This window comes from Ochotona curzoniae, unplaced genomic scaffold (genome assembly GCF_017591425.1).
Source record: "Ochotona curzoniae isolate NIBS_2020 unplaced genomic scaffold, NIBS_Ocur_1.0 contig_2723, whole genome shotgun sequence".
Lineage (NCBI taxonomy): Eukaryota > Metazoa > Chordata > Mammalia > Lagomorpha > Ochotonidae > Ochotona > Ochotona curzoniae.
This window is the reverse complement of record NW_024465573.1, coordinates 12120705-12147359: the sequence shown is the minus strand read 5'-3', so window position 1 is coordinate 12147359 and position 26655 is coordinate 12120705. Positions and strand designations below refer to the sequence as shown.

At 41.0% G+C, this 26655-nt stretch overlaps 1 protein-coding gene across 2 annotated transcripts in view; it reads right to left on the bottom strand.

Moving 5' to 3' along the window:
- DYNC2H1 (dynein cytoplasmic 2 heavy chain 1) overlaps positions 1-26655 on the bottom strand; it is a 251035-nt gene that overhangs the window by 166790 nt on the left and 57590 nt on the right. For both annotated transcript variants that reach the window (XM_040976872.1, XM_040976873.1), the window contains exons 32-39: positions 24247-24452; positions 23408-23590; positions 20925-21107; positions 18540-18763; positions 17501-17616; positions 13405-13604; positions 11340-11604; positions 9223-9430 (exon numbers count right to left, since the gene is read on the bottom strand). In XM_040976872.1, coding sequence (XP_040832806.1) covers positions 9223-9430; positions 11340-11604; positions 13405-13604; positions 17501-17616; positions 18540-18763; positions 20925-21107; positions 23408-23590; positions 24247-24452 — 1585 coding nt within the window. The remainder of the gene's footprint in view (positions 1-9222; positions 9431-11339; positions 11605-13404; positions 13605-17500; positions 17617-18539; positions 18764-20924; positions 21108-23407; positions 23591-24246; positions 24453-26655) is intronic.

The window sequence follows — 26655 nt, the reverse complement described above, 5'->3', positions numbered from 1 at the left end:
GTGGCTACTTGGGGAGTGAATCATCCAAGATCTTCTTCTCTGTCTCTCCTCCTCTCTGTATATCTGACTGTCCAATAAACATTTTTAAAAGCCTAAAAAAAAAAATATTCCATTTGTTCAACAAATATTTGCTGCAGGAGTGAAAGAAGCCTAAGATGAAGCAATAAGCAAAACACACCAACCAAAAATGCTAACATGTGCTATTACTTCATGATATATTAAATATGTATATGGGGTCACTGCAAACCACATCTGCTTCACCAAAAAAGGTTTTACTCTTCTATTGCAATAATGATTTTTTTTCCTGTGGAATATCCACGGCAGTCTGCTTACTGTTTATTTCCTTTACATTCTCTTTTATAATTATGGTCATTTTTTTAATCGCCTGTACTTGAAAGTGTGCTCTAAGCAGCCAAACTGAAGCTAAATGCTACTTTGCACTTTAGTGTTCTGCCTGCATGAGAGTGAACTGTATAACAGATATTCATCAAGTATTACAAAATTTAACTGTGAAATCATTTTTATCCTATTTTTCTCAAATTATGAAAATTCATAAAATAAATATGATTAATAAATATATGATTACATATGATAAATTACATTGACTGTTTCTTGAAATTGTACCTCAAAATATGAGTTGGAAGTTAAAATCCATTTAATATAAATGTCTCCTACTACATTATTTAAAAAGGAATTAAACAATTTTAAAACTCAATTTGAATAAACTTGGTTACACTGTCATGTATCATATACTACTTAAGATGCCTTCAAATGATCCTAGAATATTTAATTACTTTACATAGGCTGATAAGTAACAAAATTATAAAACACATATCCAAAAAATAAAACTTTCTTATTTATACCAATGCATTATTAATTTGAAAATGAAATTTATTCAAATATCTATGTTCTGGTATGTGACTACTACACAAACTATATTTTATATAACTAAAATTAATTATTCATTTTTAATCCTTAAGCCTTTCTAAACACACTAAAAAAGACATTCAAAAACTAAAAATAGTTTTTGAAACATCTCATTTTCATACATTAATATTAGCTTGATATTGTTTTTCAACGGATATATACAGGTATTTATCAACATATAAGGAAAATGTAACAGCAATTTGACCTTGCCAGTAAAACTGATTCAAGATTTTTAGAGAAAGCAGAGCTGGTACCTTACCCTCTCGGCCACGTAGCTGTGGCTGGGAGAACCCACGCAGTGCCAGGCTGCCTGCTGGCGATCAGCTCCCCATCTACTACACTGCATGAGGGGAGAGGGTCCTGGGTTTGTCCAAGCCCCATGTCCGAGAATTTAATCTGTCCCCAGTGACCATGCCAGGGATGGAACCCGGATGGCTCTGGGCATGCTCAGGATCATGGCTCTGCTCACCGCCACCATCCTGGTGGGTGGAGTCCAGGTAGATCTGCATACATAGTGACATGGGTGACTGGATCCGCCAGCCATGTGGCTGTGGCTAGGGGAACCTGTGCTGGCCCAGGCTTCCTGCTGGGTATCCTGACTCCCAATCCACCATTGCTAGGCGAGAAGAGTTTCCTGGGCTTGTGGGCAGCCAGCAAGTGAAGCCCAGATCCACCTGGCACTCTGGCCACCTGGCAACAAGCTCTGGGGTCTTAGGGGTATGGAATTACTGCCCAGGGAACTCCATGGATAAGGCCACTGTACATGTACGTGAGGAATGAACCCTGAGGGATACTCAATGACAGGGTCACTGTACTTGCAGGTAAGTGAGGGGACTGAAACCTGGTGTTTTGGAGGGGACAGACCTTAAGATTTTTATGGGTCAGACTGATACACCAGCCCACATGGCAGTCCTGGGTTGGGCTTGTTAGCATGGAACATGGCTGACCACCATACTCCAGTGCATACTCAAGCTATGGCTAGGGGCCTGTCTGGCAGGGCTGGATCCCAGTACATGACAGTGAGTGTCGGATCAGCAAATGGGTCACATCAGACTGGGCCATGGCACCAATTAGCAAGCAAGAGAATCAGGTATGGGGGTGGGTTCTGGGGGGCATAAGTGGGCCTAATCCTATGGAACCACAAGTCCAACTGAATAACTTCAGAGTTGGGATGGTGATAGGCTGAGCTAGGTGTGACCATGTAACTCACCAATGCTCACTGGTACCGGGGCTGGGAACAAGTGGGCAGGTCCACACTGCAGCATCTGCATGAGCACCCTAAAACGGAGTGTGGGGCAGCCCAGGTCGCTCTAACTCATATAAGGGCCATGACAGATGGAGCAAGCCTTATGCATGTCAGAGCCAAGCACCCACGGAAATGCATGAGATCTGGGTCTGGGAGTGGCCTGCGCGGGGGAACCTGGGAAACTCTCTCGCTGGGTTATAACTTCCACTGATGAACACATGGTCCAAGCCTGGGTGTTAGGCAGGCCGGGCAGGGTAGTTCCATCTGTGACCAAGTATGTGAATTGGTTTTGGGAGGGAGCAGACCAGACTGAGTAGAGCAAACCACAGCCCACTGGCAAGTGAAGAAACCAGGATGGAACGCAGGTCATGTCAGGCTAGGCTGCCATTCCTACTGATTTGCATGAGCTAGGGATGAGAGCAGACTGAGCAGGGCCAGGTTGCAGAACCCACCAGCGAGAGCTGAGGCAGAGGGCCAGCTATGCTAGGTCAGGCTGCAGCTTCCAAAAGCAAGGGCCAAGACAGTGGAGGGGCTGTGCCAAGCTAAGTCAGAGCAACCACAGGCATGTGTGTGATCTATGGCTGGGATCAGGCCTGGCTGGGGAGCTGAGGGAACACCCTCGCTGGGTTGTGGGTCCCATCGGTGAGCACGGGGGCCAGAGTAGGGAATGTGGTCTGGTCTGGACATGGCTGCAGTCTCGCTCAGCTAAGTGCAGACTGGGTCTGGAGTGTGAAAGACTGGGATAGATTCCACCACCAACTGGTGATTGTGAGAACCAGAGTGGGTGTAGGATGGCCTGGGCTAGGTGTCTACGCCCTGCTGAGCCATGTGTGAGCTGTGTCTGGGTGTGGACTAGGTTCGGCTAGGCTGTAGCACCCAACAGTAAGAGCTGGAATGGTTGAAGGCCAGTCAGGAAAGGCTACTATTCCTGCTAGGACAGGAGGTGGACCAAGTAAGGCTGGCCCACGGAACCACCAGTGTGCACAAGATCTGGCATTGGGAGAGGTTCTGATGGAGAAGCTTGGGAAACTCCTTTGACAGGACAGAGTCCTAGCAGGTGAGCGTGATAACCAATAAAGGGAGCAGCACAGACCAGACAAGGTTACAATACCCACAGGCTTACCTTTGGCTCAGGTCGGGGGTGAGACAGACAGGCAAGGCCAGTTCATATCACATGCTGGCAAATCAGAGAGCCAGATGGTATGTACATGTCATGCCAGTTCACATTAGGGCCAGGACTGGGGACTGACTGGGCTGGCTAGGCTATAGTTCCCACCAGCGTGAGCTGGACCTGGGGATGGGCCGGGCTAGGCCAGGCTACAGAACCCACTGGCAAATGCCAAGGTAAGGTGGGACGTGCCAGACTGGGCCACCGAGCCCAACCAGCACATGTAAGACCTGGGGAAGAGTGGGCAAACTCAGTAGAGGGACTGCAGAGAGTTCCCCTGATGGGCCACTATTCCCACTGGTAAGAATGACAGTTAGGGAGTTCGGTCCTTGGGCTTGGGGGCAACTGACGCTCCCTGCAGAGTGGCGACTGTGGGGGGTGCCCCTGCCGGGTCGGACCCAATGCGGGGGACTCACGCCAAAGACACTGCCACAAGGCAGTGAACGAGTCCTCGGCCTCCCCCAGGACCCAAGAGAGCTCTTCCCTCAGGGTAAGTCCGCCATGAGGGAACTTGGGAACTGGGTGGAAATTCCTAGCTCCGCCCAGCTGCTAAGACCATGCGGCTGGGGGAGTTTGGGAGGAGTTCGGTCCTTGGGCTTGGGGGCAACTGACGCTCCCTGCAGAGTGGCGACTGTGGGGGGTGCCCCTGCCGGGTCGGACCCAATGCGGGGGACTCACGCCAAAGACACTGCCACAAGGCAGTGAACGAGTCCTCGGCCTCCCCCAGGACCCAAGAGAGCTCTTCCCTCAGGGTAAGTCCGCCATGAGGGAACTTGGGAACTGGGTGGAAATTCCTAGCTCCGCCCAGCTGCTAAGACCATGCGGCTGGGGGAGTTTGGGAGGAGTTCGGTCCTTGGGCTTGGGGGCAACTGACGCTCCCTGCAGAGTGGCGACTGTGGGGGGTGCCCCTGCCGGGTCGGACCCAATGCGGGGGACTCACGCCAAAGACACTGCCACAAGGCAGTGAACGAGTCCTCGGCCTCCCCCAGGGCGGCCAATGCACCAAGTGGTGCCAGGCTTTGCCTGCTGGCCGCCCGGAAGGGCAAACTCTGGGGTTTTCAACATATGTAATTGCTGCCTGGGTCACTCATGACTAAGACTAGATTGAGTGTAGGTGCAAAGTGAATTTTCAGGTATTCTCAGTGACAGTGTCATGAAAGATACAAGCAGGCAAGGGGACCAAGACCTAGTGGTTTGGGGGAAGTGTCCAGAAGATGATTTTAGTAAGACAGATGCAACAGCTCAATTATGAATACAGAGATGAGATATTAGTATAGAACATCACTGATCACCATATACTAGCCCACACCAAAGCTATGGATGGGGGCCTCTTTGGCAGTGTTGGGTACCATTGCCCGACTGAGTGTTGGAGCTGTGGAGTGGTCACATTTGGCAGGATCAAGACACTCTCCAGCACACAAGAGAACTTGGGCTGGGGGTAGGCTCTGTGGGGTTGTGTGGGCCCAACCCTTTGGAATACAAATCCCCCGGGTTAGTTCCCAAGCTGGGGTTGCAATGGTCTAAGCTAGGTGTGACCACGCCATATGCCATCACTCATGGGTAAAGGAATCCACAACAGTCAGGGTAGGTCAAGGCAGCAGCACCCAAATGTGCATCTTTAAACAGGATGTGGGGTGGGCCGGGCTGCCACTGGAAGGGGACAGAAGGGGCAGGGCTGAACAAACCTTAACTCACAAGTAACAACAGAAATCAGGTTGGAGCACAGCTCATGCCAGGTAGGTCCTTGCACATACTGATCTGTGTGAGGCAGAGGCACTAAGCCACAGCATCCAAGGGGCCACGACAAGTGAGGGGCTCTGCCAAGCGGAGACAGAACAACCACCAGCCTACACCTGCTCTATGGCAGGGCAGAGGCCCGGTTGGGGAAATAACAGGACACCCTAGCTGGGTTGAGTTTCCCACCAAGGAGCGCATGGGCTGGAACTGAGGCTACATTCTGATCAGGATACGATCGTAATCTCACTTGGCACAATTGTGGACTGGGATGGGAAGCACCAAGCCAGGCCAAATTCCAACACCATCTGGTGCTCTGGAGGACCGGGGAGGGTTGTGTGACAGACTAGGTTAGGTCTCAGCCCTTACTGAACCATGTGTGAGCTTGGTAGGGGGAAGAGCCATGGCTGGGTTGAAATATCCAACAACAAGAACCAGCTTGGGTCGGAGGCCAGGCAGGAAAAGCCACTGTTCCTCCTAGGATAGCAGGCAAACTGAGTAGTGCTGGCTCATGGACCCACTGGTATGCGCGAAAACTGGCATTGGGACAGGTTCTGGTGGAGGAGCCCGGGCAACTTCTCTGGCAGGACACAGTCCCATGCAGGTAAGCGCAAGAAGCACAATCGGGAACAACCCAAAACAGGCAATGAAAATTATCCCACTGGCATACACATGGCATGGGTTGGGGGCAGACCAGCCTGAATCTGTTCACATTACCTTCTGCTGAATCCGAGCACCAGAACAGAGTGTGGGTCGAGCCAGGTTTGGTTGCAGCACATACCAGTACACAACAAGTAATGCCAAGGTGAGATGAGCCGTACCAGATGTGGCTGCAGCACACAACCAGCACATGTGACAATCAGGGAGGAGGCAAAGCCAACAGGGGAACGTGGGCACCCCTGCTGGATAACTACTTCCATTGGGAAGTGTGAATACGGATGGGGGCAGTTCAGACTAGGCAGGGCTATAGCACCTGTGGGCCTCACGGTGAGCTGACTGTTCTGACTGGTGCAAGTTAAAATTAGAGTGGGTTGAGGGGTGTTTGGGCTTAGCCACAGCGTTAGCTGGCAGAGGCTGGTACTAGGAGCCAATTCTGACAAGTCAAATGCCAAAACTACCTGGAGACTGCATACTCTAGGAGTGGGTGTGGCCTAGTAGGGAAATAGTGGGCACCTCCCTCAGGGTTACCACCCTCACTGGACAGCAGGAAACCCAGGCTAGGAGCAGGGGTGGCTTGACAGAAAGGCACCTGCCAGTGGGTGTATGGGCTGGATAATAGGTTGGTTGGGTAGAACCAGGCTTCAATGTCCATTGATGTGTGCGAGAGCTACTTGGGATGTGGGACAGACTGGACAAGCCTGCACTGCATACTGGCAAGCATGGGAACCAGGGTGGGGGGCAGAACTGGTAGGGGTTTTGGGGAGTCGCCTCAACTAGGCTGCAGCTCCAACTGGTTTGCATGAAGACCGAGTATGAAGTGGGTAGAATCGAGCTGGACTACAACACCCATTGGTTCACAAGGAAGACAGGGCTGGAAGCCGAACGGACCCAGTAATCGAAACGACCAGCATATGCATAAGCCGATTGGTGTGACGCACAGTGTTGGAGTCTGTACTAGCAAACTCACTCAAGAATCAGATCTGGGATCAACTCAGATGAAGTTTCTTTGGATATTTCTCGAACTGAACTGCTGATCTTGGAACCCCAACCATCAAGAGACTGTCAGCCAGTGGACTCTGAATAGGTTTCATTACGGTTGGGACGGAGAGATTGGCAGCAATCCAGAACTGATGAACTATCAAAACTGTATGAGCAGGACCCTTGGAGCGCGCCTCATGTTGGGGATGGGGGATGGGTGGGAGGTAGGGTGGGGCTTTCCCCTTTGTTACTCCCCTAACCCTAGATACAGGGCAAAATGATTATATTAGTGTGGAAACAATGATATTACCCGCTTTCACCCTGTAGCCCGTGACCTTTTGTACCCTAATAAACTAAGATTATTTAAAAAAAAAAAAAAAAAAAAAAAAGAATGACAGTTAGGATGGGGGCAGACCAGACCAGGCAGGACTACAACACCTTTTGGCCTGATGTAAGCTGGATCACAGACAAGTCAAGCTTGATGGACAGTACCTACTGGTACATTCATAAGCCAGAGTGGGTGTGGGTTGCTTGTGCTTTGCCGCAGCATCAACTAGCAGATGGTGGCATGGGGTGGGAGGCAGGAACTCTGTCCAGCTCAACTGCAGTACCACCTGGAGAGTGCAAGATCCAGTAGTAAGAGTGAGCCCATTAGGGAAACAGTGGGCACCTCACTGTTGGTTTGCCATTCCCATAGGTACAAATGAGAACCAGGATTGGGATAGGCATGGCTAAATAGGAGAGTGGCACCTGCCGGCATGTGTGTGGGCTGGATAGTGGGGTTGGATGGGCTGAACTAGGTTTCAACCAACACCCATTCACACATATGAGAGCTGAATGGGATGTGGGACAGACCAGACCAGTCTGCTGTACATATGGCCAGCATGGGAACCAGTCCAGGGGAAGGACCTGGTAGGGGTTTTTGCAGGCTGCTCCTACTAGGCTACAACTCCCACTGGTTTGTGTGGAGGTTGAGTGTGCAGTGGGTAGGATCAAACTGGACTGTAACACCCATTAGTATGCAAAGAAGTCAGGGCTGGAGACAACTGACAAAACAATTGCAACTAACAGTGTGCACGAAGGCCAATTTTGTCAACAGACTGTTCCAGACCCTGTACTGGCATGCACACACAAAAATCAGGTAAGGGATCATCTCAGATGTAGTTTCTTTGGGAATCCCCCCAGCTGAACTGCTGGACTCAGAATTTCAACCATGGAGAAAATTGCAGGTTCCACAGTCTAACCATGGAATGCATGTGTCAGAGCTGGGCCATCTCAGTGGCTTGGATGGAGCAGTGGACAGCATATCCAGGAGAACATGGAGGATATGGCAGTGCATTGGAGCCTACAGAGGACACCTGGTACCATAAAAGAGGAGGGAGGACAGAACAAATTGAACAAACTACCCAGGCCTTGTGTTTGCAGAGAATACTTGAGAAAATGGAGATTCTAAGGTGGACTATGTCAGTCAGTAGATTCTGGAGAAATTTCATCGTGATTAGGGTGGCAACATCCACAGCATTTCAGAACTGTTAAACTATCAAAACCACTTGAGCAGGACCCTCAGAGCATGCCCCACATCGGGAACTCAGGGATGGTTGGGAAGTTGGGTATGGCTTCTTTCCTTATCTCTCCCCTTCTCCCAGATATAGGAATGAAAGAAGAGAATTTGAAAAACAATGGTCTCACCCACTTTCCTCTAGCCCTTGACCCTTCACACCCTAATCAAATACGTAGAAATTACCAAAAATATAATTTATACAATAGGAAAAAAAAAAGATTTTTAGGTAAGTGTGAATTAAAATATATGAACCTAGGACTGTATGATTAAAATACTACTACTTGACTTTAAGCTTCTAGATCAAAATTTTAATATTTTCATTTCTCTGAATTCCCTCACATTACTTAAATTAACTAACAAGAAAATAGGGCAAATTAAATAATTGGTATTGTACTTCATAAAGGAAATTCTTATTTAATCATTTCTAACGGCTGAAATAATTGTGCTTAAATAAGAACCCTTCAGGGGTCAACAATGTGGCCTGATAGGCTGGACTTCTGCCTGCTGCATCCGCATTCCATGTGGGTACCAGTTTACATCCCAGTTGTTCCACTTCCCATCAGATCCCTGCCTGTGGCATGGGGAAATAACAGTTGATGGGCCCACACCACATGGGAGAACTAGAAGGGATTAGCTCCTGCTTTTGGATTGGCTCAGTTCTGGCCACTGGGGTCATTTGGGGAGTGAACAAGCAAATGGAAGACCTCTCTCTTTGTCTCTCTTCTCTGTGACTCTGTCTTTTAAACAAAGATAAATCTTCCAAAAAAAATTTTTTAAAGAACTCTCTGAAAGAATTAAAGTATAAATAAAAAATTGAAGTTAATCATTAATAGGGAAAATATTTTTCTAGTATTTGTATGTCACATTTTACTTAATATGATGCCAAAATAATAACTAAAGAATACTCTAATATTATATTTTATAATATTATATTTTATATAAGCTTACCTGAGAAAGATCATTCCCATTCTAGATATTGTGGCTGGTGAGGCACAACTTAAATCATGAGTTTCAAACACAAAGTTCACATTTGGACCAAATTGAATCCTTTCACCACTTGGCATAGTGAGAAGTCTATTATCATCCAGAACAGAATTCAAAGATTCTATCCACTCAGGATCAATATCGCCATCGCAGATTATCCATGAACTGACATCTATTTTCAAATGAAATCATAAAAATAAAACTATATACAGCAATACTTAAAATAAGAATAAATTAATCACATCAGAATTCAGAGTTGCTGTAAGTATAGTTTTTATTGTTGAAGCTGATCTAAAGAACAAAATATTGAACAAGCTGAAAATTTGCATGTGACTCTATACTACAAATACTAGCATTGCTGGCAAACTCAGTTATATGCCAAGTGATAACATTTTATTTAATCCAAAAACATACAGAATTGGCAATCTCACTAAAAGAAAATATGGTGTGGGCCCGGCGCGATGGTGAAGTGGTTAAGGTCCTCTCCTTGCACGCCCGGGATCCCATATGGGCACCAGTTTTAATCCCGGCAGCCCCACTTCCCATCCAGCTCCCTGCTTGTGGCCTGGGAAAGCAGTCCAGGACGGCCCAAAGCCTTGGGACCCTGCACCCGTGTGGGAGACCCGAAAGAGGCTCCTAGCTTTGGATTGGCTCAGCTCCAGCTGTTGCGGCCACTTGGGGAGAGAATCATCAGATGGAAGATCTTCCTCTCTGTCTCTGCTCTCTGAATATCCTTCTTTCCAATAAAAATAAAATAAATCTTTAAAAAAAAAAAGAAAATATGGTGTGCAAGTCTTAGGTATTCATTCTATCTTCCTGGAATACATAAGCATATAATATAATGTATAAATTCCATATAAAATATCTTAAAATCTTGGATTTCTCTCATATCATGAGAATATATAAGTGCCTACAGTATATTTTTTAGACAATACAAGAAAAATTGGGGTTCATTGCCTTACATGAGAAATAGAATATTCACAACCATAAAATCTGAGGATTTTGTTTTTGTTGTTGTTGTTATACGTAAAGATGGCCTGAGGGCCAGCCATAGCAGATAAAGCCTCTGCTGACCATTCTGACATCCCACTCGGGTGCCAGTTCATGCCCCAGCTGCTCCATTTCCTCTCCTGCCCTTGCAGGAGCAAGGAATGAATGCCCAAGGATTTTCCCTGGAAAAAGCAGCAAAAGTTGGCCCATGCATTTAGGCTTCTGCCACCCACATGGGAGACCTAAAAGAAGCTCCTGACTTCTAGCTTCAGCTTAGCACAGCCCAGGCCATTATGGCCATCTGGGGAGTGATCCAGTGGGTAGAAAAGTTCTTTCTATCCCTTGCTCTCTAATTCTAACCTCCAAATACATTAATTAATTTTTTTAAAGATGACCCAAAGAGAAAAGGCAGTGCGCAGTTATGTATTTATCATTCCTGATAAAGAAGTGATTCAAGTTATACTTGAATTTTTGAAACAATTTGAAGAGGAAAATGTCACCAACAGAAACTAAAAAACAATATATAATTTTTCCATATACCATTATACAGAAATTGTAGAAGCGACCTGAAGACCTTTCAAATGTTTTACAGTTCTGAGCTTTTCACACATTGCCTTAAAATTATGCCATGACAGGAAAGCATGGAATCTCCTCTGATTCTGGACAAAAATTGTGGTAAAAAAAAAATCTAAACAATTTATAGCAGGAAGTCTGTTGTTTCATCACTTAAGTGTTCAAAATTATTTAAGATGCTGTACTGACACTTTTAATATTCACACGCCAATTTTAACCCAAACAAAAACTTGTCAAAACACTTGCTTATACGGCATATTGTTAACTCACCAATGCGACATTTCACTCAGGAAATTAAGACAACTCTGAGTAACAAATCACTCAACTTCTTCTAAGTTTCTATCAAATTAAAAGTCATTATAGAGGATAGTCAAAATAACAACATGCCTTAGACAATTATCAAAAGTACATCAGCATAAGACACTTTATGGTGATGTATAAGTGTTGATAAGACAGCATTATATATTGCTGTCTAAGAATTACTACGGAAAACAATGAATTATATAATAGAGACCAACCTTGAGGTTCTCGAACTACTTGACGAGCACTATTTGTCAAAACGCCATCAGACCATTCTCTTGTATCCATGTCAATATGACCTAATAACTGATGCCTGGGCATAGCTTTGGGATTCATAGTGTATTGCTTTACCACTTTGCCAATTTTAGAAAGCGCTGCCCTTAACATTCTCCAAAGGGTTGATTTGCCAGCACCACTTGGACCAACAATAACAACTCCCATCCTTTGGCACAATTGTTCATACAATTCTAAAGCCTTTTTGATCTGGCAGAAAAGAAATAGGTTCAAATTTAATCAATAATACTCAATCAAATTCGGCTCTGCTTTCAGATACTCTGCAGCAGATAGTTTATTCCAAATAGGCCTTGGTTTCCAGAGTGGAAGATAAAGCCTTAAACAGAACAGTACTAAGAAAAGCTGAACACATCTACAATATGATATTTGAATTCAATATGTAAAAGGAACTTAATGCTCCACAGTGATCTGACAATAAAATATTCTTGTATTACTTTTATTTTCTTAGCTCACTCACTCAAACAAGGTATATTCATACTTAATTCATTTCATTCTTTCATTTAAATCCAAACTCTCTCCAAAACAACCAAAAATTCTATCGTTAAGTGATCATTTTGAATAAGCACTTTTTAAACACACAAAAAATATCTCCAAGGAAATTATCAAATGAAACTAAACCATATATAATCTATTTAAACAAGTATGTTGGGGGCCCGGCGCGGTGGCACAGTTGTTAAGGTCCTCTCCTTGCACACCCCGGGATCCCATATGGGCACCGGTTCTATCCCCGCAGCCCCGCTTCCCTTCCAGCTCCCTGCCTGTGGCCCGGGAAAGCAGTCCAGGACGACCCAAAGCTTTGGGAACCTGCACCCGCGTGGGAGACCCGGAAGAGGCTCCTGGCTTCAGACCGGCATAGTATCAGCCGTTGGGCTCACTTGGGGAGTGAATCATCGGACAGATGATCTTCCTCTCTGTCTCTCCTCTCTGTATATCCACCTTTCCAATAAATAAATAATAAAAATAAATCTTTTAAAAAAAAAAAGTATGTTGAGTAGGAATCTGGCACAGTGGGTAACACGCCATTTGGGAGATCAGTTTGTAGCACAGCAAATTAAGCTTCCACCTGTAATGCCAACATTACACTAGTTTAAGTACACTAGTTTGGGCCTGGCTACTTCATTCCCAATACAGCTTTCTGCTAATACACATGAGAAGGCAATGGAAAACAACCCAAATACTTGAGCCCCTGTCACCCACACTAGAAACCTGACTGGAGTTCCAGGTTCCTAGCTTCAACTTGGCCTAGCTATTTAAGGAATAGACAAATAGAAGATCTCACTCCACTTCTCTCTGACTCTCCCTCTCTCTCTAAGCCTCACTTTCACATAGATCAAATGAATCCTGAAAGAATAAAGAAGGAAAGAGGGAAGGAAGCAAAGAAAAAAAAAGAAGGAAGGAAATAGGGAGGGAAAGATAGAGGAAGAAAGGAAGGAAAGAAAGAAGAGGCCATTTGGAATGATCACATCCCAAATCAGAGTCCCTGTACTTGGGTTCCAATTCTGTTCCCCATTCCAGCTTCCTGCTAAACAGGATCCTTGCAGACATTACATGCTTGCTCAATGACTGAGTCCCTGGGACTTGACTTTAAATTCTCAGTTCTTTCTACTGCAATCCTGGCTGTTGTAGCATCATGAATAACTAAGAGATGAGAGCTCTGTCTGTCACTCAAATAATCTTTCAAAAAACACATACACATGATGGATCTATTACATGAAGTACAAGGATTTGCACTACAAATTCTGGTAAGCAAAAATGTGAAAGGCTCTCACTTTTCACAAAAATTATTATTGGGAGAATCAACACTAACTAAATATACAATTAAATGTCAAATAAGTATGAAAGAGTAAACAAGTACATAGCAAGAAGACCTACTAAGAACTTGATGATAACAGGTTTCCCCGGATAACCCAGATGAAAGTTGAAAGACAAAGGCTAGGAGAGTTGTTAAGGAACACACTGGGAAAAAGAGATTATATTCTTGACAGTTACCTGGTTGGGTATGATTTCATAATTGGCCTCTTCAAAAACTTGCTTTAATGCAGCACTTAGTTCATCATATTCCACTTCTTTAAAGTCAATTCCAGGAAAGACATCTTTAATCAGTGCATCAAACCGAGTACAATCAGCAAATGTAAACTTTGACATTGTGTTAAGTCTCAAGGCTTGTACCACAATATGGCTTTCATTTACTAGAGAAAAAAAATCATTTAAAAGTTATCAGCATCAATTTAATAACAATAAGAAGTCTTTAAGTTAAGTGCTCTACAGCCTTGATATGCATTATTAATCATTAAACTATCCAAGGAATTTTTGTAAAATTTGAAAACACATCATTTCAACTGGCAAGCTCACCTTACTTACCTTCTGGCAGCTAAATAAGTATAACTAAGTAGTTATAAAGTACTTGGACTTTAATTAATAACAAAAATCATTATTGCTTACATTTCCACAATACTTTACCTCTTATATTATACAATGTATTCCCTGTAATAATATTTTAAGGTGGATAAGAAAAAAACACTATCATTATTTCAATTATATATAAACACTATATATAAATATATTATATATAAACACTATATATAACACTATTTATATATATAAATAATATATAATACATATATAAATATATAAAACATTGCTCTCTGAAGACTTGAAGGGCCTGCCTGAGAAAGCCTAGCAGTCAGCTCAGTTTTAAACACAAATAAATACTTCAGTCAAGTATTGCCCTGAATATACCAATATTGCTTCCCAGACAATTTATGTCCTAAGATGAAAAACCAACAAGTTTAGCTGAACTTTGATCAGCCTCATAACACAGTTTACAAACACATCCCTAAGCTAAATGCAAATACTAAAATCACTGCCAGATTCTTATTTTTAAGGATATTAGTTGCTGATAGCACAAAACACAGATTCAAAAATACAAAGAAGTAATTTAGTCTATTTCTTCTATAATTATGTAATATTGCTGTGATTTCAGTGTACAGAAAAGATTGACTACTCCAGAGAACTATTTCAAGAACTAAAGCTGAAAGCCAGCTGTCCTTTTTAAGTTGCTTTAAAATTCAATTTATTTCATGTAGTCATTTTTTTCTATAGTCTTCACAGTGTTTGACTTTTCAATAGAAATCTGAAAATTAAATAATCAACCATTTGTTTTTTTTAAGATTTATTTTTATTATTATTTTTTATTGGAAAGGCGGATATACAGAGAGGAGAGACAGAGAGGAAGGTCTTCCGTCCGATGATTCACTCCCCAAGTGAGCCGCAACGGCCGATGCTATGCCGATCCGAAGCCAGGAGCCTCTTCCGGGTCTCCTACGCGGGTGCAGGTTCCCAAAGCTTTGGGTCATCCTGGACTGCTTTCCTAGGCCACAGGCAGGGAGCTGGATGGGAAGCGGGGCTGCGGGGATAGAACCGGCGCCCATATGGGATCCCGGGGTGTGCAAGGTGAGGACCTTAACCACTGTGCCACCGTGCCGGGCCCATAATCAAGCATTTGTAAAGGTATAGATTGATATAAGAAGATTTGTCATTGACTTATATGAGTGAAAAATCATTTCTTTGATATGTACAAAGTACAATGTCAATATTCATGTATTCATACATATAAACAAAAGATTTAATAATTATATAATTGAGGGAAAAGAAATAAATCTGTACAGAAGAATTTTAAGTAGTTCATGCAGATACACACAGGCCTCGTTATAAAGGCAAACCTTAATCCGTACCTTTCCATTTTGAGAGTAAGTGATAATTACATGCTTCTTAAGAATGAAGTTAAGAATTTTTAATGGACAGACTGGTCTAGTCTGCCACACATACTGGCAAACCAGGGCAGGGGGCGGGCCTGGTGGGGATTACTGTGGGTCGCTCCGACTAGGCTGTAACCCACATTGGTTTGTGTGAGGCCTTTGTATGTGCTGGGCAGAACCAGGCTGGACTGCAGCACCCATTGGTTCCAGTGGAAGATGGGGATGGAAACAGAACCAACCCAGCAACTGCAACCACCAGCTGATTGGACTGTGCTGGGCCCTGTGCTTGCTAGTACATACAAGAATCTGGTCTGGGAACACCTCAGACAAAGTTTCTTTGGGGATCCCCCAATCAAGCTTCTGGACTAAGAACATTAACCATGAAAAGACAGAGGACAGAACAAGTGAATCAACCACCTCAGCTATATGTTGGCAGTGGAAAACTTGGCAAATGGAGACTCTAAGATGGACTATGTCAATCAGTGGATTCTGCAGCAACTTCATCGTGCTTGGAATGGCGAAATTTGCAGCAATTCAGAACTGCGGAACCATCAAAACTACTTGAGAAAGACCCTCAGAGCATGCCTCACATCAGGGACCTGGGGCGGGTGGGAGACTGGGTGAGGCTTCTCCCTTAAAATCCCCTTTTACATCAGATATATTAAGGAAACAATATAGAATTAATTGTCTTGCCCATCTTCCTGTAGTGCTTGAACCTTTTTACCCTAATTATATCAAAAAAATAAATAAAAGCAAACACAACTTAAACCAAGTGATGAAGGATAATATCATCATTGATGTCATTTAGATATTTTTAAAGATCTGTTTATTTAAAACAAAGGTAAAATTAGAGAGAAGGAGAGAGTGTGTGTGTTGCCTGGTTCACACTCCAAAACTCAACAATGGTCAGAGCTGAGCCAGGTGGAAGTCAGAAGTCTGGGACTCCACCTGGCTTTGACATTTGGGTTCAGGAGGCCAAGCAATGGGCCATCATCTGCTGCTTTCCCAGGCATGCTAACAGGGAACTACATTAGAAATGGAGACCCAGGATGCAAAGCTGCATGCATATACTGCTGCGCAAAGAACTAGACCTGTTATATACTAAGTGATATGCTCTGATGAGAAGGGGTCTCCATATCTGTGATATTTTTTTGTCAACATTCATAACCTGGGTGCTGTACTGTGATAGAATGGAGTGGATAAAAACAACAGCTATGATGCTGACATCCTTTATGGGCATCAATTTTGAGTTCCAGTTCAGCTCTACTTCCCTGCTAAGACACCTGAGAAAACAGCACTCTTATTGAACCAAGTATTCAAATCCCTGCAATGCAAGAGGTCAACCTAAATGAAGGCCCTGGCCTTTGGCTTTAGCCTGCAACAGCCCTTGCTACTGCAGCCACTTGGGGAGTAAATCAGTGGGTAGAAGACCTTTCTCTCTGACTTTCTTTCTCTCTGTGTATGTATCTCCACCTTATAAGTAAAAGTAAGTAAGTAAGCAAGCAAGTAAGTAAGAATACAATAACTCAATAAAAATCACATATACTTTAATTTTTTTAACTGTCTGCTTATTTCGAGAGACGGAGATAGAGATGCTCCATTTGCAAATTCACACCCCAAATGTTCATGAAATCCAGGCCTTGGCCAGGAAAAGCAAGGAAGCAGGATCAGGTTTCTCATCTGTTAAGTAGGGTCATAACCACCTGAGCTATCACATGCTGTCTCAAAGTGCACAATGACAGGAAGCTGGGATGAAGTATGGAGCTGGAACTCAAAGCCCAGGGCATATGTGAGATCCAGTGGCTTAACTGCTAGGTCAAAGGTCTAACTTCAGTGCATTAACTTATTAAACAGAAAATTCTCACATTTTTCTATACTTTCTGTTTTTAGTGTGAGGCAAAATCTTAGGCTTTCCTTCATACCTACTTAATCAGGAACTTTGGGGGTAAAGTTCAACAATCTGTCTCTAAAACAAGTCACTCAATGATTCTCATAGACATTAAAGTTTTAGAACAGGCAGACTAAACTATTCCATTTCATACATTCCACTACCAATGTTTTAACTGCAAATTTGAAAATTTGCCATCAGGTTAAAATTTAGAGGATATTCAAATAAAGTATGACTTATATTCCAACACAGTCCATCAACATGGGTTTACTGGTTTTGAGAATGCACCACATATTGTAAGTTGCTAACAATATGTGAAACTTGAGGGCAAGTTATACAGAAATCCTCTGTATTGTATCTGAAATTTACCATAAATCTAAAATTATTCTAATTAATAACTTTAAAATAAAATGGTATATTTGGAAAAATTATTTCATACCATTGCCTTTAGCTTCACCTTTCTTCGACTGTCTTAAAAGACTTCCACTTCCTCTCAGAACTGTCTTCAAAGCTCTCAAACCCCAATCATAATGCTGCTGTGGTGTCAGAAGTTCCCTGAGGACATGAAATCACAAAACCATCGAACAGCTATGAAACACTCTCCATAATCACAAGCCAAAAATACAGAATATAAATACTTTAAATGCTGATGTTCCACTAATTTGTAGAAAAGGGGAATTACATGAAATGAACACTCAAGTAAACAGTTGAAGATGGATTATGGCTTCAAGGAACAAGATACACAAACTGGCAAATTATCCTAAGATGCTAATGTCAATTACGTGTTACATTTGTTGAAAAATATTTATCTCAAAGGAACAGTAGAGACAGAGAGAGAGAGAGAGAGAGACATCTTCCATCCACTGACTCCTCAAATGACTGCAACAGCTGGGACTGGAACAGGCTAAACTTGTAGCCTGGAACCCCATTCCACTGTTTTCCCAGGCACGTTAGCAGGGAGTTGGATTGGAAGTGGGGCACTAGTGTCTCATACCAGAACTCACTAGGAACACTGTATGCACATGCAGGTGGTGGCTTAACCAGCCACACAAGAATGTAGATCCTCTTCATTCTCAAAGTCCTCAACTAATCATTGTTCCCCATCATCACATAGGCTTCCCCAAAGAAGCTAAAAGTTAACCTCTATTACTAAAAATAACACAGTAAAGATTATAAAAGCTTCACTCCATTCAAAAGTAGGTTCTGAATGCTCAGTGGCAGACTAGTTCCATAAGAACCATTAAGTTAGAGCACTCTAAAATTATTATTCTGAAGAAAAAAACTGATGAAATAAAAGCTTTTAATAAATGAATAGCTTTGAGATAAATATTTTTATTGTTCAAATTAAAAATCTTTTATATCAATTTCTGCAGCACAACAAAGAAAATCTTTAAATAGGTAAAATGTGAGAATGAGAAATAACCATAATCATTTATTAGCTACATAAAATAAAAAGTATTTAAAACAAGCAAACTCACCTAGATAGATTGAAAATGGCTACCAACTTTCTGCCCAAAACTTTAGCTTCTTTAAAGCCCTCTGAATAGAGAATAACTTCTGCAATAAGCTCGTTATCTGGACGAGACATAGCTACAGGCCTAAAAAGCTGTTTCAAATTATCAGGCAGTTTTTGTCTTCCTCCATAACCTTTTCCAGCAGGATTCATTGTGATAAAAATTCCAGAATTAGAATTTATTTCTACCTGAAATGTTAATTTAAAATATAGAGATCAAAAATTTTAAACTACAAATATAAAACATTTTACCAAGAGAAATTTTACTGTGATATATTTCCAGTCATAGGTCTTATCTCTCAACTAGAAGTGATCTACAACATGTTAACCATCTCCTTATTCCACATAAAATAAACTCCTAAGGAATTACACAGCTAAAATTTACAGGTCCTTTACAATGGGTTTTTTGAGGCTACAAGTTTGAGTAATAGTAATCTGAATGTCTAAGCACTCATTCCATGTGTGTTAATATTCTTTATGCTAGGCAGTTGGCTCAGACTCCAGAGACAGCTATAAATAAGATCAATAATGGCTTATGCCCTTCTGCAATATGGAAGTAGTTATACAGTTGTCTATATAATGCTACAGTGAGGCAATTACACTGGGACAAGTCTTAGAATAAGGAAGAGTAGGATGTCAAAATGAGAGCATTTTCCACAAGGCACTATGAAGAGAAGCTGCATTAGGATATGAAACAACCATTGGACAATTAGAAAGTAGAAACACTTAAAAGCAGTAAATCTAAAAAATCTGTTTATTAAGGAAATAAAAAAGAAATAACAATAGAAATGAGAAATCAAGGGAAAATTTATTTATATTTTAATTACTATGAAGTTGCAAAAGAATAACATTTAAAAGTCAACAAAGAATTGATATGGAAGGAGAGCTGAAGGTATAGCAAAGCACATTTTTTCTTTTTTGAAAACAGACTTCAAAGAACAGGTAGAAAATAGACAAAGCTTGAGAAAAAGGGCAATTCCTTGTAAGAAGAAGAAAAAGGAAAATAAAAATATGAAAGAAAATGAATTTTGATGAGAGTAGAGTAATTCTCTTATAATGGCTTCTTGTTTCTGTTAACAATTAAATATCACACAGTTAACATGTAGAACTCATACTCTCTTAGGGAATCCAGAAAAACTTAAAACGTGAAAATGTTATTATGGATAACAAGGCAATTTTACACTTCCCATAATTTTTTAATTTCAAGATTTGTTTATCTATTTATTTATTTACTTATTGAAAGGTTGAGTTACAGAGAGAGAAAGAGACATAGAGGGAGAGAGCGCTTCCATCTGCTAATTCACTCTCTAAACGGCCACAATGACCAAGGCTGGGCCAGGTTACAGCTGCAGACAGAAGCTTAGTCCGGGACTCCCACATGACTGGCATGGGCCCAAATACTTAGACCATCTTCGATCCCTTCCCAGGAGAATTAACAAGGACTTCAATTAGAAATGGAGCAGCTGGGACTTAAATCGGCACCCATATGGGATGCTTATGTCACAGGGTAAGAACTAGCCCAAAATGTCACATTAGTCCATTTTCACAATATTTAATATGGCCAGCATTACACAGTATACACTTACACATATTTCTATACAAATAAACTTGCAGTCTAATGACATGACTGCATGTGTGTATATTTTTATACATATACACATCTGATCACAATTTAAGTGTGTGCATACATATATTTCCAGAAGATTACTGTGTGTGTGTGTGTGTGTGTGTGTGTGTGTATCCTATGGGGACAAGGAACAAAAGGAAAACTAAGCCTACTGCTTTAACACGCACATGGATGAATAATTAAAAACATATGTCTCTGAATTATACCTGGATGCAAATTCCACCTCTGCTGTTCTTCTCCCTTATGTTACAAGATCTAGCTTCGTCATCCCAAAGTGCAATAATAATAATGACAATAGTAACAACAACACCCAGCTCAAGAGGTTACAATCATTATTAAATAACATCTTAAAGAACAGAAAATAATAGAAATAATATTATAAATAAATTTCTCCACACTGAAAGTTTAAAGACAACCGATAAAAGACCAAAACTGGATAAGAAGCCTTAAGACATTTCATAATGAAGGTTTATCATGAAATAGGAATGCTAAGCATCCCGACTTGGTCATTACACATTCTATATAAGATAAAATCATTACTCTATGTCCACAAAATATATACCATTATCACATGACAATTTTTTCAAATAGCTTGAAGGAAATGACTGGTCATGATTACAAGCAAAGTTCTAAGAAAAAATAAAGACAGAAAAATGCCTGAGTATGAATAATGTAGGTCTCATAAAACATTTTCATTCTTTAAATTTCCAACATATTCCATACCTCTTTGCCAAGCAGTTCACATACAGTTCTGTGATTCTTCAAAGCATCTTGAATGGTCTGGATTTGCATAGATACTGCTGATAGTACAGATTCTTCCAGTCTGTTGAATTCATCAAAACAACCCCAAGCTCCACACTTCACCAAACCAACAAATATTCGCCCCATGGATTTCACATCAATGCCCTTAAAACAACAATAAAATTTACATTAATTTAAAAATATATAAAAATTTAATATCAATTATTTTATACAACTGTCTCCCCTTTGCTTTTTTTAATATTTTCTTTTTAAAGAGTAGGTACACTCTTGTTCAGTTGCCTTTTTTAAAAAAACCTGGATTCCCACCAAGGTCTATCAGAACGGGCACCAAGGACTTCACCACAACTGCCAAAGAGAATACAGGGAACTGGAATGCCTTCGGAGGCTGAGAACCCAGAGGACATCTATCCCCCCTCTTTGGACATACTACACGAGATGAAAGAAGCCCAAGTCCTTCCCCATGGGATCCAAAGTCATCAGAACAACAGCCAGGAACCATGAGCGGTCCTCAGAATCAGAAGAACAATAAACTTCCTTCGGGACAAGGGAGAGGAGCCTTCTCCAGTCCTTACTTAGTTCCAGCTTTGGGCCCCGACCCTCTACAATGACCAACAGGGTCACTCCAGAACCGCCTCCCCAAACACACACACACACTCATACACACTCACATACACACACAAATACGAATAGATAAGCAGAGAACAACAAAGAAAGATAGGTCATCAAGGACTCACACATACCCTACTCGGTAGAACACAAAGAACAAGTACTCCTCACCAAGGTATGAAAGATTTCTCTGCATATACCCCCTAAAGCTGTTATGCACCTCAATTGTTAAAATGTCATTGAAATAGTCACAGGAGGTTGTTAAGAACTTACATGTAATTTTAACATATTGTTTATTCAATACTATGTCAATTAATTCCATAACGATATATATTCTTGCTGCTGGGGCTTTTAATTGATCGGGATCTTGCTCTCTCTTGGCCCTACCTTCAGACCAGTGAAGGTCTCCCCAAGAAGCAGATGAACTTATCTGGATAATAAGATGCTGGACTCTATACTTGGTATATGCTTGCAATGAAGGTGTCTCAACTGATCTTGAATTGAGGTCTCACAACGGGGTGGAGGAGTCCACCATGGGGGAAGGCGTGGGGGGAATCCCAGTACCTATGGAACTGTGTCTCATAACACAATGTAATCAATAATTTAAAAAATAAATAATAATAATAATAAAATAAATAAAACATTTTTAGAAAATAAAAATTAAAACTATTTATTTATTTATTTATTTATTTATTTACTTATTGAAAAATCAGATATACAGAGAGAAGAGAAGAGAGGAAGATCTTCCGTCCTCTGATTCACTCCCCAGTGGCTGCAATGGTTGGAGCTGAACCAATCCAAAGCCAGGAACCAGAAGCTTCATCTGGGTCTCCTATACAGGTACAGAATCCCAAGGTTTGGGGCCAAATCTGCTGATTACCCCAGGCCACAGGCAGGGAGCTGGATGGGCAGTGGGGCAGCTGAAATAGAACTGGTGCCCATATGGGATCCCGGAGCATGTAAAGTGAGAACTTTAGCCACTAGATTATCGTGCTGGGCCCCTGTTCTTTTTTTTTTTTAAGATTTATTTATGTATTTTAAAGTTAAAGAGAGAGTTATTGGGGGAGAAGGGGAGAGAGAATATCAGAGAAATCTTCCACCCACTGATTCACTTCCCAAAACAGCCATAATGGTCAAGGTTAGGCCAAGCCAAAGCCAGGAGCTAAGAACCTCTTTCAGTTCTCCAACAGGGGAACAGGGGATCAAGAATTTGGGCAGTTTTCCCTGATTTCCCCCAGGCACATTAGAGATCTGGGTCGGAAGTGAAGGAGCCATGACTCAAACCTGCAACCATATAGGATGGTGGCATGCAGAGGGCAGCTTAAGCCATTGCACCACAGCACCAGCCCCATCTTTGTTTATGTTATAGCTTTTGAAAAAATAATCAATGAGCTAGTTTTTCAAACACAGGTAGACTTAAGGAATAAATAAAATAATGCATGTCAAAGTACAAAAAAATAAACAAATATGACATTAAGTTGAAATTCAAATATCAGACAAAATATTTTTAAAATAATTTAAAATAAATGTAAAATTTCTCTTAGTCTATTAAATATTCCACTCATTAAAATGATCTTTCTATAATTAAACAACCTTTTCCATATTTCAAGTTATTTCTTTGCAATAATTCTGAATATAATTATCTCCTTTTAATAATTCTGCATAGATTTTGGGACTACACTGTACAAAACTTTCATTTTACTTTTCAGTAAAATAAATTCTATCATCAAGAGACTTTAAAGTGATTTTAAAGGAGTATTTGATGTTGAAGGACATGAAAATCAATTCAACCATATGTCTAACACTCTATTATACACTTTGATAATTACATATCCTACCTCATCACAATTAAAAACTAAAACCTGTCTGCCAAGAAGTCCACCTAAAGCTTTTACTGATTCAGTTTTTCCAGTTCCAGCTGGTCCGTAAGGATTTCCTCCAAGTCCCATTTTCATGGCTTGAGTGAGAGTTAGGTAACATTTGTCAGTCAGTGGAGTATAAACCAGTTTGGGAGCATTACCCTGTATGAGGAGAACATAAAGACAGAGTAGTCATGAAATATCCAACATTTACACATGTTTCTCAAGCATGTACTTCATTTTATCCTTAACACAGCGTTAGGTTTTCAAATAGATTCCCAAAGGCTCGAATAAGTATAGAGGTCATACACAAACATTTCAAGAAACAGGAATATTAGAAAAAAATCTGCAAGGATTTTAGTGTTTTGCATCAAGATAAATTCAAACTACCCTGTCATAATGTACTAGCTTAAAAATCCTTTCACCTTAAAAGTGGAAACATTTAGCAAATATAGTTCAGCATATTTACAATTGTTCTAATGCATAAGTAAGAACAAACCAAATTATTTACACTGAGGTTTCCTATAATCAGTTCTCTGTGCATGAAATACATATTTCAAATTCTATATTAGTGCCACTCTTAGAGGTATATTTTTAAGAGAATTCAGTATGATAGTATTCAAACTTTTGTAAATAGAGGTTTTTTGTTGTGGTGGTTGTTGTTCTTTTACCTGTGTGACTCCTTTTAAATTCAGATACAAGATAGCAGTACCAAAAAATTACTAAAAAGTTAGTACTGAAATAAAATTCTCCTGATAGAAAATTTCCTTCAAGATAAATTTTTTAGTGGAAAAAAATACTCTAAACAGAGACCTTACCTGATACTCATAAGTATACTGAAGTTCAGAATCCACCATTTGAACAAAACACGTGTGATCATTTTTCATGTAGAATCTAACTTGTTTTTTCCAAGCCCAGTCATCAGTTGTATGAACTTGAACTTGGTTTAACTGTTTCACCACATCAATATTATGAATAATGTCAAGAATTAGTGCTTTAAGTTTAAGCTCCAGAATGCCTGATTCTGTATACAAACAAAAGTCATTAGAGAAAACATCGGTCTGTAGCATATGTACTTTATGCATATATGTGATCTTTACGTGAATTTAAATATCAATTTCATAGTATGCTTGAGTGACATACTATTATAAGTCACACCAAAAGTGGCAAAACACAAGATATATTTTTTCTGTAAAAATTAAGACATCAGGGCCCAACGCAGAGGCCTATTGCCTAAGGTCTGGATCTTGCACACACCAGGTTCTCATATGGGCGCCAGTTCTAATCCCAGCAGCCGCATTTCCCATCCAGCTCCCTGCTTGTGGCCTGGGAAAGCAGCTGAGAGCAGTCCAAGGCCTTGGGACCCTGCATCCACATGGGAGACCCAGAGGAGCTCCTGGCTCCTGGCTTTAGATGGGCACAGCTCCGGCTGTTGGGGCCTCATAGGGTGTGAATCATCAGAAGATCTTCCTGTCTCTCCTCCTATGTGTATATATGATTTTCCAATAAAAACAAAAATAAATCAATCTTAAAAGTTAAGACATCAAAATCAAATGTGAAAAGAAGGAAGAAATTTTAAAAACAGTGACAACGAACCAACAGATAAATGAATTATGGATACTTGCTACTGTAAGTGCTCATCTCTAGGACTCTTCACAACTTCACATCTAATTATTCCTCTTAAGCTTCTGAGACTCAAAGTAGTCAACCAAGCATAGGTCCAAGGAGTGTGTAAGGTCCCCTCAGTAAATAGATCTTTACTTAAATAAGTATACGCTGCCTTAAATTCATTATGCTCATCATTTTATTTAACCCTTAAGACTATTCACCCAAAAAAATGATGATGATGATGATTAATGAAAGACAGATTCTAATCCCTTATTACAACAGAAAGCACACTCAATCCTGTTTCTAGCTTGGAATGCAAGTAACCCAGACAATGTACACTGAACTGCTATTTAGGACTGCAAAAAGTAAAGAAGCAGAAAAATTAAGAGAAATCATAAATAGCAGAACCACCTTTTTTCTTGTTTTTTTTTTTGTTTTTTGGGTTTGTTTGTTATTTACCCGGGCTGGTACCCGGGGCAGCCTGAAACCCACCCTGGTTTAGAGAGAAACCTCTGGAGACATCTCTAGCTTGAAAAACAGCACAAAGGCTTCCTGGTAGCTAGCAAGGGCTCAGCAGACGGAACCCAGAGTACGTACAACTCTGAGCAAGGGGGCTTACAATTGACATCAGATGACCTATACACCCCAAGATTACTGACATTCCCAAAAACTGTTCTTTTTCTCTCATCAATTGACCCAGAACACAGACAGTGCCACAAAAAGCATTAAGAGAATAAAGTATATAAAAAGCCCAAACTTCAAGTCAGAGAACCAAAACAGGTATAATAAAACACTGGGAACATAATAGAGAAAAAGCAGAATAAAAATTTTTTTATGAACTCCTGAGCATACCTTCAAGCTCACATGAGTAGAACTCATTTGAACACCAAGCTAAAGACAGTGATAACAGACCACTAACTGGTACACATGGGAGACAGATTTGAACAACACTGTGAAGATCTGAAACCAGGAACTGACATTCAACCTAACCCACAGAAGATTCCCAGAAATTGTATCCTGGACACAACAGGGTTAGTCATGAAAAATAAAAAAAAATATCAACCTTCACTAGGGGATTCAGAGAAGATATAAACTCTCAACACAATATTCAAAATGTGCAAGATAAAATCCATTCAATATGCAAAAAAAAAAGAAAACCTCAACTCATATAAAAAAAGAAAGATCAACAGATACTAGAGCCAAGATGACACAGATCCTGGGATTATCTGACAATGACTAAAGTATTCATATAAAAATACTCTAAGAACTAAAGGTGATGAAACAAGATGACAAAATATCTCAGTAAAGAAATGAAAAAACATGTGAAGAACTGAATGGGAACTTTAGGGCTGGAAAATAAAACAAATAGAAATAACAAATGAACACTCAGTGACCATAAAGACAGAACAATAAAAATGAACCAGGATAAAGAGGAAAAAAAAGTTCACAAAACGAATACCGCCTAGAAACACCTTTGAATCAGTACCAAAAGTTCTAAAATATTCATAGGGTGAGATATTTAGAAGGATTTCAAAGAGATGTTATTGATACAAAAAAAAAGGTGAAGTAACAGAAGCTGGAAACCTTCCATGTTTTAACAAAAAACATAAACCTATAGA